The sequence below is a fragment of the Sapajus apella genome, unplaced genomic scaffold (assembly GCF_009761245.1).
Source record: "Sapajus apella isolate SASKATOON/1434 unplaced genomic scaffold, GSC_monkey_1.0 scaffold2, whole genome shotgun sequence".
Taxonomy (NCBI): Eukaryota; Metazoa; Chordata; class Mammalia; order Primates; family Cebidae; genus Sapajus; species Sapajus apella.
This window is the reverse complement of record NW_022436942.1, coordinates 76,041,739-76,058,619: the sequence shown is the minus strand read 5'-3', so window position 1 is coordinate 76,058,619 and position 16,881 is coordinate 76,041,739. Positions and strand designations below refer to the sequence as shown.

At 46.9% G+C, this 16,881-nt stretch overlaps 1 protein-coding gene across 4 annotated transcripts in view; it reads left to right on the top strand.

The window, feature by feature from the left end:
* Positions 1 to 16,881, top strand: part of KSR2 (kinase suppressor of ras 2) — a 531,211-nt gene that overhangs the window by 101,994 nt on the left and 412,336 nt on the right. For all 4 annotated transcript variants that reach the window (XM_032241015.1, XM_032241004.1, XM_032241019.1 and 1 more), the window contains exon 2: positions 11,721 to 11,861. In XM_032241015.1, coding sequence (XP_032096906.1) covers positions 11,721 to 11,861 — 141 coding nt within the window. The remainder of the gene's footprint in view (positions 1 to 11,720; positions 11,862 to 16,881) is intronic.

Here is a 16,881-nt window from a genome sequence, read left to right as displayed (position 1 = left end):
AAAAAAAAAAAAAAAAAAAAAAGAGCAACTCGAACATTTTTAAATGAATGAACGAGGCCTTGCTTCTCTTAGAATAAAGGTGGAGCTCCCATTATTATCCTGTGATATGGAACGTGGCTTTTTTTTTGTTTGTTTTTTTGAGACAGATTTTTGTTGTTTTGTTTTGCTCTGTCACCCAGGCTGGAGTGCAATGGTGCAATCTTGGCTCTCTGCAACCTCCGTCTCCCAGGTTCAAGCGATTCTCCTGTCTCATCCTCTAGAGTAGCTAGGATTACAGGCATATGCTGCTATGCCTGGCTAATTTTTGTATTTTTAGTAGAGATGGGGTGTCACCTTGTTGGCCAGGCTGGTCTCGAACTCCTGACCTTAGGTGATTTGCTTGCCTTGGCCTCCCAAAGTGCTGAGATTACAGGCGTGAGCCACTGCACCCGGCAGAAACATGGCTTTTTAAAAGGTGTCTGTTTGGACTTAGCATCCTCGATGCCTGCACTGAACCTGGCTGCCCTTCTGTTCTGGCTCCTGCCACATGGCCTTGTGATTTGTGTTTGAACATCTGTCTTCCCTGCCCACTGGGAGCCCCTTCAGGGCTGGACAGGTGCTGACTGATCTGGAAGCTCCTTGGAAAATGAGCCTGTTGCACAAATGAACCTGTGGCCCTTGGAGAGGGGACTGATTGTTGAGGGTGCTGTGCCCTGGCTTCTAGAATGGGGTTTCTGCCCTGTGTTTATTGCCTAAGGACCTGGATCCTTCAGCTCGTCTCAGAAACTACTTTCATTACCCAGTCGTTCAGACAGTAGAGGGGTGCTTCCCCTGCTTACCTCATCCTCCTTGGAATCATTGGAGTCCTCGGTGATTTCACAGATTCCTGGGCTGTGTCCAGATTAATTGAATCAGAATTTCTAAGAGATGGGTCTAGAGATTGGATTTGATTTGATTTTTTTTTTTTTTTTTCAGAGACAGGGTCTTGCTTTGTTTTTCCTGTGGGACTGCAGTGGCATGATCATGGCTCACTGCAGCCTTGAGCTCCTGGGCTCAAGAAATCCTCTTGCCTCAACCTCCCAAGTAGCTGGGACTACAGGTGCACAGCGTCATGTTTGACTATTTTTTTTTTTAATTTTTGGTAGAGATGGGATGCCTGCTATATTGCCTAGGCTGGTCTTGAACTCCTGACCTTGAGCGGTCCTCCAGCCTTGCCTCCCGATTAGCAATGTTTGATTTTTAATAGACATCTTCAGATGAAGGTTATGATCGGAAATTGAGGAAAGGGGGAAATAATGTGAAATTATCTAGTTACCTTGGGAGAGCTGCTTAAATCCTATTGTCTGTTTTCGCATTTGTAAATAAGATGGGGTTACTATTGAGGCTATTTTGATGATTCAGTGAAATCATGTATCAAGTACTTAGCAGAATGCCTGGCATACTTACTTAATGAGGTGGCTGACATTAAGGATGGCCTGCGTGTCTTTACGATTGGCAAATGTCTGATTTTCATGTAATTTGTAATTGACTATCATATAGGTAATTCAGGTTTATAGAAAAATAAATGGGCTTGTGCCTGTAATCCCAGCTATTCAGGAGGTTGAGGCAGGAGGATTGCTTGAAGCCAGGAGTTTGAGACCAGCTAGGCAACATAGCAAGATCCCCTCTCTTAAAAAAAATAAGAAAATAAATTTCACCTATCATAACCCAAAGATGCAGTTGCTTTTTCCTCTTCTCTGTGTATGCGTGCGTGTGTGTGTGTGTGTGTGTTTGTGCGTGTGTGTGAGTATTTGCATTCTGAATGCATTTTTCATTCAGAAACTAGGGTTATATTATACCTTTTGTTTTGACTGCTATGTGGATTTATCTGACATGACATTCTTTTTTTATTTTTATTATTTTTATTTTGAGACAGGGTCTCACTCCGTTGCCCAGGCGCAAGTGCAGTGGTGCGATCTCCATTTCCTGGTTTACTGCAACCTCTGCCTCATGGGTCAAACAATTCTTGTGCCTCAGCCTCCTGAGTAAATGGGATTACGGGCGTACACCACCATGTCTGACTATTTTTTGTATTTTTAGTAGAGACAGCGTTTCACCATGTAGTTCAGGCTGTTCTTGAACTCCTGACCTCAAGTAATCCTCCTGCCTCGGCCTCCCAAAGTGCTGGGGCTACAGATGTGAGCCACCGCGCCTGGCCTGGCATGACATTCTTTGTGTGTCAATTAATAAGAGTTCATTAGACTTGAATTCACAGCCCAGTTTATCCACTTAGTAGCTTGATGACCTTGGGCAAGTTATTTGACATTTCTGGGTCTCCATTTCTTTTACTTGTACAGTGGGGGTGATGATTGGAACTGTATCACAATCCTCCATCGTTGTGCAAAACGAAAGAAGGCAATTCCTAAAACGTGCTCATTCCAGCGTTTGGCTCGAAGCAAATCCCTGTTAACTGACAGCCAGGGTTATTCTGTGGCGTCCGTCCTGGGAAACCAGAAGGAAGAGCTGCCCTTTCCCACGTCCCTGTTTGGGAAGCACTGCTTGATCTCTGCTCAGTGCAGCTTCACACTCTGGGCAGTTTTCGGGGGTTTTCCCTCCTCAGCGCAGTACACTCTTATCCCCTAAGATGATTCTCGCTCCCCTTTGCCTCAAAGACAAGGCTGAAACTCGCGGCCACTGTCCCCGTCTGTCTCCTTCATGCCATCTGCTTCCTAAGCTCACGGCTCCCATTCCTAATGTGTTATAGTTGGAGACCCCTCGGTTCTAACTCCTTGGAAAGTGCAGGATCTCAGTCTCTGGGTGATCTGAGAAACACCTCCCAGAATCCATGCCCCTTTCAACAAGTAGGACCTTCTGCACAGAGAATATCTTTTTTTTCCTTTCAAAAAATATATATTTTTTTGAGACAGTGTCTTGCTCTGTCTTGTCCAGGCTGGAATGCAGTGGCGTGATCTCGGCTCACTGCAGCCTCCGCCTCCTGAGTCCAAGTAAGTCTCCTGTCTCAGCCTCCCGAGTAGCTGGGACTACAGGTGTGTGCTTCCACACCTGGCTAATTTTGTATTTTTAGTAGAGACGGGGTTTCACCATGTTGGCCAGGCTGGTCTCGAACTCCTGACCTCAGGTGATCCACTCGTCTCAGCCTCCCAAAGTGCTGGGAATACAGATGTGGGCTACTACATCCAGCTGAGAATATCTTATGTAATGCCTCAGCAGGCCTGCGAGGAAAGGTGAAATACACCTATTTTACAGATGAGAAAGTGGAGGCTCGGAGAGCTGAAGTGACTTGCCCAAACCTCAGAGCTAGAATTCGGGAATTTACTTAGAAGGCTTCCTAGGATGAGTAAGCCCCTCTCTCTGCCCCTGAGGGGTTCTGCTTCCAGGTCAGCGGGAGGGAGCCGTGAACAGTTCCTAGTGTAGTGTCCTGGTAAAGAGACAGAGCTTTGGAATCACACCCTGGCACTCCCACTTCAATAGCTCTGTGGATCTGGGCAAATGATTTAGCCTGTTGAAGTCTCAGTCTTCCCGTTCGTAGAATGGGCTCAAAGTACCAGCCTCACGGCTAGCATGGTCGCATGGATTAAAAAGGAGGAAACACATTCAAAGCCCCTGGCTCACGATGCCAGGCACGCTCGGTCAGTGTGTGGCGCATGGCAGCTTGAGGGTGGTGGTTATTCCTGAAAACGCCTTATTGTCGTTGACAAAGACGTCCCCAGCAGACATCACAGGACTGCTCACATCATAGGCTTTTCACTTGGGTATCAAAGAAATCCTTCATGCAGAAGATTAAAAAGAACGAGGCAGATCTGTACAACCTAACGTGGAAAGACCCTCAGGGCTTACTACTGAGTGAAAAAAGCAAGTGCACAAAAGTGCATGCTGCATGATACCGTCTATGTGAGAGGAACAGGGAAATCTTACGCATAGAGCCACGTTTTAGAGTTTCAACAGATATGTATGTATTTGTGAAAATTCACGGATCAAGGTCTTCTAGAATGATGGGCATGTAACTAGTCTCAGTGATTACCTCCTTTACCTCCAGGGATAAGGCTCTGTATTCCTGGGAGCGGTCAAAGTTTCTTTTTTTTTTTTTTTCCCTTTCAGAGTCTCACTCTGTCACCCAGGCTGGAGTGCAATGGTGCCGTCTTGGCTCACTGCAAACTCTATCTCCGGGGTTCAAGCAATTCTCCTACTTCAGCCTCCTGAGTAGCTGGGATTATAGGTGCTCGCCACCTCGCCCAGCTAATTTTTGTATTTCTAGTAGAGATGGGATTTCACCATGTTGGCCCGGCTGGTCTTGAACTCCTGACCTCAGGTGATCCGCCCGCCTTGGCCTCTGAAGGTGCCGCGATTATAGGCATGAGCCACGTGCCCAGCCTGAAATTTTCTAATTTTCTTACAAGCAAAATATACGGGAATTCAAGGAAGTAATTCCAGCACTTTGGGAGGCCAAAGTGGGAGAATCGCTTGAGGTCAAGAATTTGAGACCAGCCTGGCCAACATGGCAAAACACCATCTCTACTGAAAATACAAAATTAGCTGAGTGTGGTGACACGCACTTACGGTCCCATCTACTCCAGAGACTGAGGCAGGAGAATCGGTTGAACCTGAAAGGCAAAAGTTGCAGTGAGCTAAGGTCATGCCACTGCACTCCAGCCTGGGCGACAGAGTGAGGCTCTGTCTCAAAAAAAAAAAAGCGTATGCCTGTATTTATTAAATAATTAAAGTAAAATCAGGTTATCCTTTCTATAACTTTGGAGAATTTGAATTAGACTGGGTTTGAATCTTGGCTTTGTACTTACTAGCTGTGTGATTGTGAACAAATGACTTAACTTCTCTGTGCCTAGTTTCGTCTTTGGCAAAATGTAGATGTGAATAGTGCCTAGTTCCTGGGAACGTAAGGATGTATTGAAATAATGCATGTGTGACCTTCAGCATGGGCCTGGCACGTGGGAAGTGCTCAGTAACGGTACTTGTATTTTTATTGTTTTCTTTTTTTTGAGATGAAGTCTCGCTGTCTTGCCCAGGCTGGAGTGTAGTGGTGTGATCTTGGTTCACTGCAACCTCTGTCTCCTGGGTTCCAAAGATTCTCCTGCCTCAGCCTCCCGAGTAGCTGGGACTACAGGCATGCACCATCTGGCCTCCCCTGCCCTCCCCTCTCTCCTCACCTCCCCTTCTGCCCCCTCCCTTCCCCTCTCCTCTTCTCCCCTCCTCTCCTCTCCCTCCCCCTCCCCTCCCTTCCCCTCCTGTTCCCTCCCCTCTGCTTCCCTTTCCCCTTCCTTTTCCCCTCCCCCCTTCCCCTCCCCCTTCTCCTCCCCCTCCCCCTTCCCCTCCCTTTCCCCTCCTCTTCCCCTCCCCTTCCTTTCCTTCCCCCCCAGCCCCCTCCCATCCTCTCTCCCTTCCCCTCCTCTCCCCCTTCTCCTGTCTTCTCTTTCTCCTCTCCTCTCTTTCTTCTGCTTTCTCTCTCCTCTCCTTTTCTTGAGACTGGGTGCAGTGGCATGATCATAGTTCACTGCCCCTGACCTCCCAGGCTCAGGTATTTGTAGTCAGGCGTGGTGGCTCATGCCTATAATCCCAGCACTTTGGGAGGCCCAGGCTGGTGGATCACTTAAGGCCAGGAGTTCTAGACCAGCCTGGCCAACATGGTGAAACCCCGTCTCTACTAAAAATACAAAAATTAGCTGGGCTTGGTGGCTCACACCTCTAATCCCAACTACTGGGGAGGCTGAGGCACAAGAATCACTTGAACCAGGGCGGAAGAAGCTACAGTGAGCTTACAGTGAGATCATGCCACTGGACTGCAGCCTGGGTGACAGAATGAGACTCAGTCTCAAAAAAAAAAAAAAAAAAAAAAAAAGGCAATCCTCCTGCCTCAGCCTCCTGAGCTAGGACTATAGTTATGCACCACCATTCCCAGCTAATTTTTAAATCTTTTGTAGAGATAGGGTTTCACCACGTTGTCCAGGCTGGTCTGAAAGTCCAGGCTCAAGAGATCCTCCCGCCTTGGCCTCCCAAAACACAGGTATTACAGGTGTGGACACCACACCCAGCCCTGGTTTATTTCTGATTTATAAACAGTTTTCCTTCTTTTCACTTGTTTATGCTTTCCTGAATCCTTTCTTGAATTCTGATACCTCATTTTTGAGATTTTTAAATTCTGATTTAAGTTGTTTGTTTTAGCTCTCATGTCATTTTCTCAATGCCTTTTACAGAGTTTTGAAATAGCATGTTATGGTTTTCTGCCTTGTGAACGTATTTTCTTGGTGTGCTTTCATTGTCTGAAGAAATGTTATTTTGTTCTTTGTTCTCTTTTTGCTTATTGTAAGTTTGGATGAGATCTGACCCTTTGCATTAGAGTTAACTCTTGAGCAATGTGGGGGTTAGGGGTGCCAACCCCATCTGCTGTTGAAAATTTACTAGTAGTTAACTTCTGGTTCCCCAAAACTCAACTACTCATAACCTACTTTTGACCGGAAGCCTTACCAATAACAGAAATGGTCAATTATACATATTTTGTATGTTATGTGTATTATACTGTATTCTCACCATAAAGTAAGGTAGAGAAAAGAAAATGTTATTAAGAAAATCATAAGAAAAAAATATATTTACTATTCATTAAGTGGAAGTGGATCATCATAAAGGTTTTCATCCTTATCACCTTCACAGTGAGTAGGCTGAGAAGGAAGAACAAGAAGAGAGGTTGGTCTTGGTGTCTCAGAGGCAGAAGAAAATCCATGTATAAGTGGACTTGCACAGTTCCAACCAATGTTGTTCAAGAGTCAACTGTAGTTATCCATTGCCATTTTAACAAATCACCCTAAAACTCAGTAGCTCAAAACAAAGTCATTTATTATCTCAGTTTATGTGGGTGAGGATTGTGGGAGCAGCTTAGCTGGGAGGTTGTGGCTCCGGATGTTTAGTGAGATTGCAGTCCAGACGTTGACTGGGCTGTAGTCATCTGAAGGCTCGTCCGGGGTTGGAAGATCCTTTCCCAGGGTGGTGCACTTACATGGCTGTAGGCTGGAGGCCTCAGTTCCTCACTACGTGGGTCCTTCCATAAGCTGATTGAGTGTCCTCATGACATGGCAGCTGACTTTTCCCAGAGGGAGTGATCCAAGAGAGGATGAACAAAGAAGAAGCTGCAGTGCCTTTTATGACCCAGTCTCTAAAGCTGTACTTTGCTACCTCTGCCGTGTTGTTTTTGTCCTAAAGTCTAGCCCACACTTAATAGAGGGGAATTTGGCTCCTTCCTTCCTTTCTCTCTGTCTTCCTCTTTCTTTTCTTTCTTTCTTTCCTTCTTTCTCTCTTGCTCTGTTTCCTTCCTTCCTTCCTCTCTCCCCCTCTGCCTTGTTTTCTTTCTTTTCTTTTTCTTTCTCCTTCCTTCCTTTTCCTTCCTTCCTTCCTTTTCCTTCCTTCCTTCCTTCCTTCCTTCCTTCCTTCCTTCCTTCCTCCCTCCCTTCCTCCCTTCCTTCCTTCCTTCTTCCTTCCTTGTCTCCCTCTCCCCTCCCCTCCCCTCCCCTCCCCTCCTTTCCTCTCTTCTCTTCTTTTTAAGGCAAAGTCTCGCTTTTCCACCCAGGCTGGAGTGCAGTGGTGCCATCTTGGCTCACTGTAACCTCTGCCTCCTGGGTTCAAGCAATTCTCCTGTCTCAACCTCCCGAGTAGCTAGAATTACAGGTGTGTGCCACCACGCCCAAGTAATTTTTGTATTTTTAGTAGAGATGGGCTTTCACTTTGTTGGCCCAGCTGGTCTCGAACTCCTGGCCTCAAGTGATCTGCCTGCCTCAGCCTCCCAAAGTGCTGGGATTGCAGGCATAAGCCACTGGCCAGTGCATAAGCCCCTGGCCAGTACAAGTTTTTGATAAGTGGCAGGTCACACCTGGCCTCAGAGGCAGGGCTACAATAGGGAGTGGTAAGGACTGTGGTTAGGTAATGGTACACTCCCCATCTAAGGGGGCCCTGGCTGTTCTTCACCATTGCCGGCTCTCCAGCCTGGGACTTAGGCTCCTGTGACCAGATCAGCAGATTCTTCAAGAGAAGCTAGAAATTAGGATTTTATGTGAATTTTTTTTTTTTTTTTTTTGGAGACAGGGTCTTGCTGTGTCACCCCAGGCTGGAGTGCAGTGGCTCAATCATGGCTCATTACAACCTCTTCCTTCTGGGCTCAAATGGTCCTCTCACCTGAGCCCCCTGAGTAGCCAGGACTACAGGCATGTGCCACCATGCCTGGCTAATTTTTAAATTTTTTTCGTAGAGTTGGGTTTTTTCCGTGTTGCCCAGGCTGGTCTTAAACTCCTGGGCTCAAGTGATCTTCCCTTCTTGACCTCCCAAAGTGCCGGGATTATAGGTGTGAGAGCCACTGTTCCTGCTATATGTGAAATATTCTTATTTTTTTAAAGTTGTCAGCTAATTCTAATAAACAGCAAGTACTGAGTGGGCCTAAAATATATGTTCATGGTGAGAGTCCATCCAGGAGCTGGTTTTATCTCCCAGGCCTATTGTGTACTTTCGTGACCTTTAGTCATGACCTTTAACCCTCCCCAGCACTGATCAGCTTGCTCATCTTTCTCTGCTACTGCGCTCCAGCCCTGAGGGGCTCAGAATCATCTCTGATTCCTTATCTGAATCTCACCACCCTGGTACATTCTTGCCCTGTGGCAGGGGTTCAGTAAATATTTTGCAAGCCAGGTAGAATTGAACCACCTGCTGGGGTAAGTGCACAGTTATGGTGGGCTGAATAACAGTCCCCCAATCATTTCCACCTCCTAATCCCCAGAAGTTGTGACTATATGGCCATACAGGGCAAAAAGGACTTTGCAGATATAAGCTAAGGATCTTGAGATGGGGAGATTGTCCTGGGTTGTCTGGGTGGGCCCCCATTTCGTTGCGAGGGTCTCTATAAAAGGGAAGCAGGAGGGTAAGAGGCAGTAGCAGGACATGTGGTGATGGAGGAAGAGGTTGGAGTGATGTGGGGAGGGGGCCAGAAGCCAAGGCATGCGGGCGGCCTCTCATCACTGAAAAGGAAAGGAAACTGATTCTTGCCTGGAGCCTCCGGGAGGAACCAGCCCTGTAGACACCTTGACTTCAGCCCTGTGAACCTGACCTAGGACTTTTGATCTCCAGAACTGCAAGATCAGTGTGTTTGTGTTGTTTTTAGCCACTTAATATGTGGTTATTCATTACAGCAGCTACAGGAAACCCGTATGCCAGGGATGCCAAGACTCCCCCAAGGAGGTGGCCTCAGTGTTCTTTAATTTCCCTATGAGTCAGGAGGCTTTAGTGACAGAAACCTTAAGCAAAAGAAGCTTAAGCAAAAGAAGAGAATTTATTGGTGCACATCACTTCAGAGTCCAAAGATATCTGGTTTCTATGCTCACTGCTGGGGCTGAGATGATGGGTGTGGCTGGGAACGTGACTCCATCTCCTGGCCCCGCTGTCTTCCAAATGGTCTTCAGTGTCAGGAGGCTCCCAGATGGCAGCAGGGACGATGGCCCAAGCAGCTCCTGTCTTCCATGACACCACCTGGCAGCCCTGGCGGGGAGGAAAGGCTACGTCCTGAGTGCTCAGAAGAGGTCCTGGTGGGTTCTTAGTGGCCCAGCTGGACCCTTTGTTGTTCTTGACCCAAATACAGCTGTTTGGCAGGGCCTGGGTCACGTGCCCACCCTGCAGCTGGGGTGGGGTGATGCCATGGGAACAGCTTCACCTCTGCCAGATGGACTGCGGGTCAAAGAAGGAGGTTCCTTGAAAGAAAGTTGACATGTTCTTTTCAATAAAAAGGGGAATGGACACCAGGTAGCAAAAGCAATAAAAGCCCATGACGATCATCCCAGGCTCCAAGTTTAGTTTTGTTTTGAGTGAGGGTCTCACTCTGTCAGCTAGCCTTGAGTTCATGGCATGGTCATGGCTCACTGCAGCCTCCACCTCCTGGGCTCAGGTGATTCTCCCACCTCAACCTCCTGAATGAGGACTTTTTTTTTTTTTTTTTTTTTTTTTGTAGAGGCAGGGTTTGACCATATTGCTCAGGCTGGGTCTCAAACTCCTGGGCTCAATCAAGCAGTCCTCCCGCCTGGGCCTCCACAAGTGCTGGGGTTATAAGTGTGAGCCATGGCACCTGTCCCTCTGAATTTTTGATCCTAGAATTCAGACTTTGTTCTTGATAAGTGGTCGATTGTGTTTTGAAATGCCACACACATCTCCATACCTAATTCTAATTTTGTTTTATTTAATTATCTTTATTAAACACATTTTAAATTACAAAGATGATAATATAGGCCGGGTTTGGTGGCACTCACCTGTCGTCCTAGCTACTTGGGCGGCTGAGGCAGGAGGATCTCTTGAGCCAGGGAGTTTGAGGCTGCAGTGAGCTCTGATTACACCACTGCACTCCAGCCTGGGCAACAGAGCAAGACCTTGTCTCTTAAAAAAAAAAAAAAAAAAAAAAAAAAAAAGATAGATAATATATTATAACTTGGGTAACTACTGAATGCATGCAAAAAATGTGTATAAAGAAATACTTAACCCAAGTCAGAAGCCTGGAGTTTATTCTTCCAAATCGTTTTCTCTGCTCGGACACACATTATTAACCTTCCATTGGTTAATAATGTGAGTTTTTACAAAACCAGCAATAAAAAACTTTTTCTCATGTCTCTGGAGGCCTCCCTCCAGAAGTCTGGGTTCAGGTCTATCTCATTTTAAGAGTTAATTTTTGAATGCTCTTGTAGGACTTAAAATTCAAATAGCACAAAAGAGTTTAAATAAAAAGTTTTCCCATACCCTTTTTTCCAACCCTTCCTCTTCCCTCCCCTAAATAATTGGGAGTCCCTGTGGACAGAATTTCTACATTCACAAAGATATATACAGGGAAACGTTTTCCCTGTGAATGGGAGAGTATTTTTATTTATCAGCGTACCCTGGAGACTGTTCTGTGTCAGTACAGAGCATGCTTCGTGGTTTGATTTTAGAGCTGTGTAAGTTTCTTTGTGCGGCTGTAGCGTTGTTCATGTAATGAGTCTCCTACCGACGGGCTCTCAGAATGCTTGCAGTCCTTTGCTATTGCAAACAGAACTGTAAGGAGGTAGCCTTGAACAGTCATTCTGCGCAGGATGGGTAGGAATTCCTGCAAGTGGAATTATTGGATCAAAGGACATGTGTGGGTTGGGCGTGGTGGCTCATGCCTGTAATCCTAGCACTTTGGGAGGCTGAGGTGGGTGGATCACCTGAGGTCATGAGTTCAAGACCAGTCTGGCCAATGTGGTGAAACTCCGTTTCTACTACATATATAAAAATTAGCTGCTGGTGGTGCGTGCCTGTAATTCCAGCTACTCAGGATGCTGAGGCGAGAGAATTGCTTGAACTTGGGAGGTGGAGTTTGCAGTGAGCCGAGATTACGCCACTGCACTCCACGCTGGGTGAAAGAGTGAAATGGCATTCAAAACAAAACAACAACAAAAAAAACAAAGGGTGTATGCAATTCAGGTGTCCATGGATGCAATCAAAACGCCCTCTACTGAATAGGTGCCAAAGTGCGCCACCTCCCCAACCCCGAGCAAGATGCTAGAGCCGCCTGCTTGACCATCTTCACTGACGAGGTGGACGGATGGGTGCCAAACTTGATCTCACCGTGGCAGAACCAGTTTTTAAAATGCAGAGTCGGCTGGGCTTAGGCTGGGGGTTCGTAGGGGATTCTGGCCTCTCTTCCTTGTGTCAGCGCCTCTGAGATGTGTCCTCTGTCCCGGTCTGTGTCTCCACAGAGCAAGCTGGTGAAGTACTTCAGCCGGCAGCTGTCCTGCAAAAAGAAGGTGGCCTTGCAGGAGCGCAACGCTGAGCTGGACGGCTTCCCCCAGCTGCGGCACTGGTTCCGGATAGTCGACGTGCGCAAGGAAGTCTTGGAGGTGACCTGGGGGCCCTGTGTTCCCTTGCCCCTTACTGGCCAGCAGCTGCCCCCTGGATTGCTCTTGGGACACAGGTTTCTGGCTGTGCTCAGCACAGTCTCTGGCACAGAGCAGCCTCTCAATCAATATGTGCTGGATGAAAGCATTCAGGGTCGCTGGTGCTGTCTGAATAGGGCCATCGAGAGTGTGCTTCCAGAGTCAGCCAGAACCCTTCAGCTCTGCCACATATTAACAGAGTCATCTTGGCCAAATCACTTTACCTCTTAGTCCGGTGCTGTCCAGTGGAACGTTCTGCTACTATGGAAATATTTTCTTTTTTGAAATGGAGTCTCGCTCCCGTCGAGCAGGCTGGAGCGCAGTGGTGCCATCTCAGCTCACTGCAACCTCCACCTCCTGGGTTCAAGAGATTCTCCTGCCTCAGCCTCCTGAGTAGTTGGGATTACAGACATGTGCCACCACGCCCAGCTCATTTTTGTATTTTTAGTAGAGACAGGGTTTTGCCATGTTGGCCAGGCTGGTCTCGAACTCCTGACCTCAGGTGATCTGCCCAACTTGGCCTCCCAAAGTGCTGGGATTATAGGCGTGAGCCACCGCACCTGGTCAAATGATGGAAATATTTTCTATCTGTGCTGTTGGATGTGGTAGCCACTTGTGGTGAGGACATGTGAGTCAGGAACTGAATTTTGAATTGTATTTAACATTAATTAATGGGGCCCATGGCTGCCATGTTGGAAAATACTGTCTTACAGCATTAATATTCTCATCTGTGAAATGTGCATGATGATTGTCCTCTCTTCTTAAATAGCCAACATTATAGAATGAGATGATTTTTATAAAATGTCAACTCAGCTGGGCGCAGTGGCTCATGCCTGTAATCCCAGCACTTTGGGAGGCCAAAGCAGCCGATCGCTAGAACACAGGGGTTCAGGACCCACCTGGGCAACGTGGTAAAACTCCATCTCTACAAAAAATACAAAAGTTAACCAGATGTGGTGGTACATGCCTGTGGTCCCAGCTACTTGGGAGGCTGAGGCAGGAGGATCACCTGAGCCCAGGAGGTTGTGGCTACAGTGAGCCATGATCATGCCACTGCACTCCAGCCTGGGTGACAGAGTGAGACCCTGTCTCAAAAGAAAGAAAGAAAAAAGACTAGGCACAGTGACTAATGCCTGTAATCCTGGCACTTTGGGAGGCTGAAGTGGTTGAATCACTTGAGGGTCAGAAGCTTGAGACCAGCCCAGCCAACATGGCAAAAACCTCATCTCTACTAAAAATAAAAAAATTAGCTGGATGTGGTGGTGCACGCCTGTAGTCCCAGCTACTTGGGAGGCTGAGGCAGAAGAATTGCTTGAACCTGGGAGGAGACATTGCAGTGAGCTGGGATCACACCATTGCACTCCAGCTTGGGTGACAGAGCAAGACTCTGTCTCAAAAAAAAAAAAAAAAAAAAAGTTCAGCTCGTAGTCGGGCACCAAGTCGCACTCGGCAGATGCTAGCCTATTACCGTTGTGAGCATCTGACGTCTCGTGTCCACCCTCAAAGATTGGACCACGTCCTTAACATCTTAAGGATAGTGAGATTTTCTTACCCCCTGGGATCCCAGAGACCGACCCATATGCAGTGACAGGGCCAAGCCAAACCTAATAAATAAAACCAAACTAGTATATAAAACCAGCGGACATCACTGCATCTGTCAAGCTAGGCATTGCGCTAAGGGCTTTACACTTAGGATCTCAGCTGCTGAGACTGTCCAGCCCCCTCACAGTGACCTTTTGAGTAGGTGTGACTCTTATCCCCATTGTACAGAGTGGGAAACTGAGGCTCAGAGCTAAGTGACTTGTGTAGATGGAGTGGATGAGGCTAGCAGGATGTCCAGCTCAGATGGACAGCAAAGCCTTAGGTTGGAAGCACTGAGCCTTAGCCTCAGCCTTGTTTTCCTGTTGCTTGGGCCTCCCTGAGGTGGGCAGAAGAGGAGTTGTCCACCTGTCAGTGAAACCAAGAGTCCTCTCTCAAGGCGCTCCCTGCTTCCTGCCTTGAAGAGACTTCCCTTTTTTTTTTTTTTCTTTGAGACAGAGTCTCGCTCTGTCACCCAGGCTGGAGTGCAATGGCATGATCTTGGCTCACTGCAACCTCCGCTTCCCAGGTTCAAGTGATTCTCCTGCCTCAGCCTCCTGAGTAGCTGGGATTACAGGTGCCTGCCACCACACCAGGCTAATTTTTGTGTGTTTAGTAGAAATGGGGTTTCACCATGTTGGTCAGGCTGGTCTCGAACTCCTGACCTTGTGATCCACCTGCCTCGGCCTCCCAAAGTGCTGGGATTACAGGCATGAGCCACTGCACCTGTCCTGCTTCCTGTCTTTTTTAGACCTTGGCCACAGGGACAAGAATCTCACCCAGCCCTACCAGATCTAAGAATCCCGAGTTAGCTGCAACATCACCCCCACCATTCCTCCAGGCCTTCACCCCACCCCATCTTGCAAATGTACATCAGACCATGCACAATTCCATATTTCCTTACTTCATTCCCAGGATGGCCAGATAGCCCAGATCAGTTTCTTGCAAATATCTTGAGAATGAATGGTCCTGTATAAGGACAGACAGTGTTTTATTTACATGGCCCAGGACATTTTTTTATTTTTTTTTCAGAGGGTTTGGGATCATTTATTTATCAAGTGCCACTTGTGGGGGCAAATAAGACAGAAATGATTCCAGACCAGGGGTTGAAAACTGGTGGATCTGATATACAGATATTTTTTTTGTTGTTTGGCTAGTATGATGTCGGGACATTTATTTTGAGCCAATACTTAAAAACCAAAAGAGTCTGCCTAAAAAGCCTAGATCTCGGGCTTCACTTACAAAATCAGATATGTTGGCCACGCTGAACTGAGCTCCTGTCTGGCAGCGATTTGCTTATTTACATTTACCTGGCCTGCACGTACCTGAGTTTCAGTTCTTGCCTTAGTGAGCATCACTACCCAGGGAGTGGGTGGGAGAAGAGTTGGGGTTTCTGCTCTGTCTGCAGTTCAGGTATGTGTCCACCAGAGCTCCCCATTCTGTGAAGGGTCCGAAGTATGGAGAAAGCTCCAAAGGGAAACATCTGGGTTAGAATCCTGGCTCCACCAATTACCTGCTGTGTGACCTTAGGCAAGTGGTCTAACCTCTCTGAATTTTACTGTCCTAGTCTGTAAATGGTGATGATAAAAGTGCCTACTTTTGTGATATTAAAAGGAAATCTATCACAAACCTTAAAACAATGTTCCATCCATTTCAGCTAGTATTATTATTTCAATTATTATCAGACAGAGGTGCGTCTGCTCTTTTGGCCCAGGTTTGTTAAGGCTCTTCCATTTTTGATGTTATAAAAATGTTACTTTTATGATTGTTTGTGATCTTAAACTTCAGAGTAAATTGAAATATATACATATGTAAATCATAATATTAAAATGCACAAGTGAATCCTGAAGCAAAGAGGAGAATTCTTTTATGTCGCGAATCATCCCCTCCAAACATGAGTCATTCTGTCCCTTGGGATCCTGGGCTGGGTGCGGTGGCTCATGTCCGTAATCTCAGCACTTTGGGAAACTGAGGTGGGAGGATCACTTGAGGCCAGGGATTCGAGACCAACCTGGACAACACAGTGAGATCCTATCTCTATAAAAAATTTAAAACTTAGCCAGGCATGGTGGCACATGCCTGTAGTGCCAGCTACTCAGGAGTCTGAGGTGGGAGGTTTGCTTGAACCCAGGAGTTTGAGGCTGCAGTGAGATATGATGGTGCCACTGCACCCCAGCCTGGGTGACAGAGTGAGACCCTGTCTCTATTAAAAAAAATAGCAACCAGAAACAGATCCTCGTTCGTCACCCTTCTTAAAGGGGCTCACCTGCAATGTGTCCCTATTTGAGAAAGCCTCTAAGTCACTCCACTGCCTGCCCTGGTGAGTTGACAAGGCACTGATTGGGTTTTGGCTTTTGGCTCATAGCTCACCTCCTCTTTTGAAGAGAATTTTTGTGCTGAGAGTTTTCTTCTTTCTGGCTATCCGTTTAATGTGGGAGCTGTATATTGTTGTAATACACAAACCTGACCATAAGAGGGCAGATGTGTTCTGCAATACTGCCCTAGAATCACCATATGTAGATAGATAGAGATATATAAATAATTTTTTTTTTTTTTTTTTTTAAGACAGAGTCTCACACTGTTACCCAGGCTGGAGTGCAGTGGTGCAATTTTGACTCACTGCAACCTCCGCCTCCTGGGTTCAAGCAATTCTCCTGCCTCAGCCTCCCGAGTAGCTGGGACTACAGGCACGCCACCATGCCCTGCTAATTTTTATATTTTTAGTAGAGACAGGGTTTCACCATGTTATCCAGGCTGGTCTTGAACTCGTGACCTCAGGTGATCTGCCCACCTTGGCCTCCCAAAGGGTTGGGATTGCAAGTGTGAACCACTGCGCCTGGCCATCCATAGATATTTAAAACCCTTATTTACTTTGGGAAGCTGAGGTGGGTGGATTGCCTGAGGTCAGGAGTTCAAGACCAGCCTGGCCAACATGGTGAAATCCCTGACTCTACTAAAAATACAAAAATTAGCCGGGCGTGGTGGCACATGCCTGTAATCCTGGCTACATGGAGGCAGGAGGATCACTTGAACCTGGGAGGCAGAGGTTGCAGGGAGCCAAGATCACACCATTGTACTCTAGCCTAGGTGACGAGAGCAAGACTCTGTCTAAAAAAAAAATCCCTTATTTAAGTAATAATAATATATGTTAAAATGTTGAATATTAAGTTCTATAAAAGAAGACATATATACGTACATATATAGATGCATAAATATAGATGCTTGACAAATTTTGAGGTGCGTCCATATTAGGGTGTCTAGGGAGATACTGTTTGTGGGACATGGGGCAGTGGCCACCTGCCCACATATTAATTTGGGAAGCCTACCTTTCCTCGATCACTTTCCCCGACTTCATGCTATACTCCAGCGCTTCCACTTTGCCTTAGGATGCAAAGCCATGCCCTGG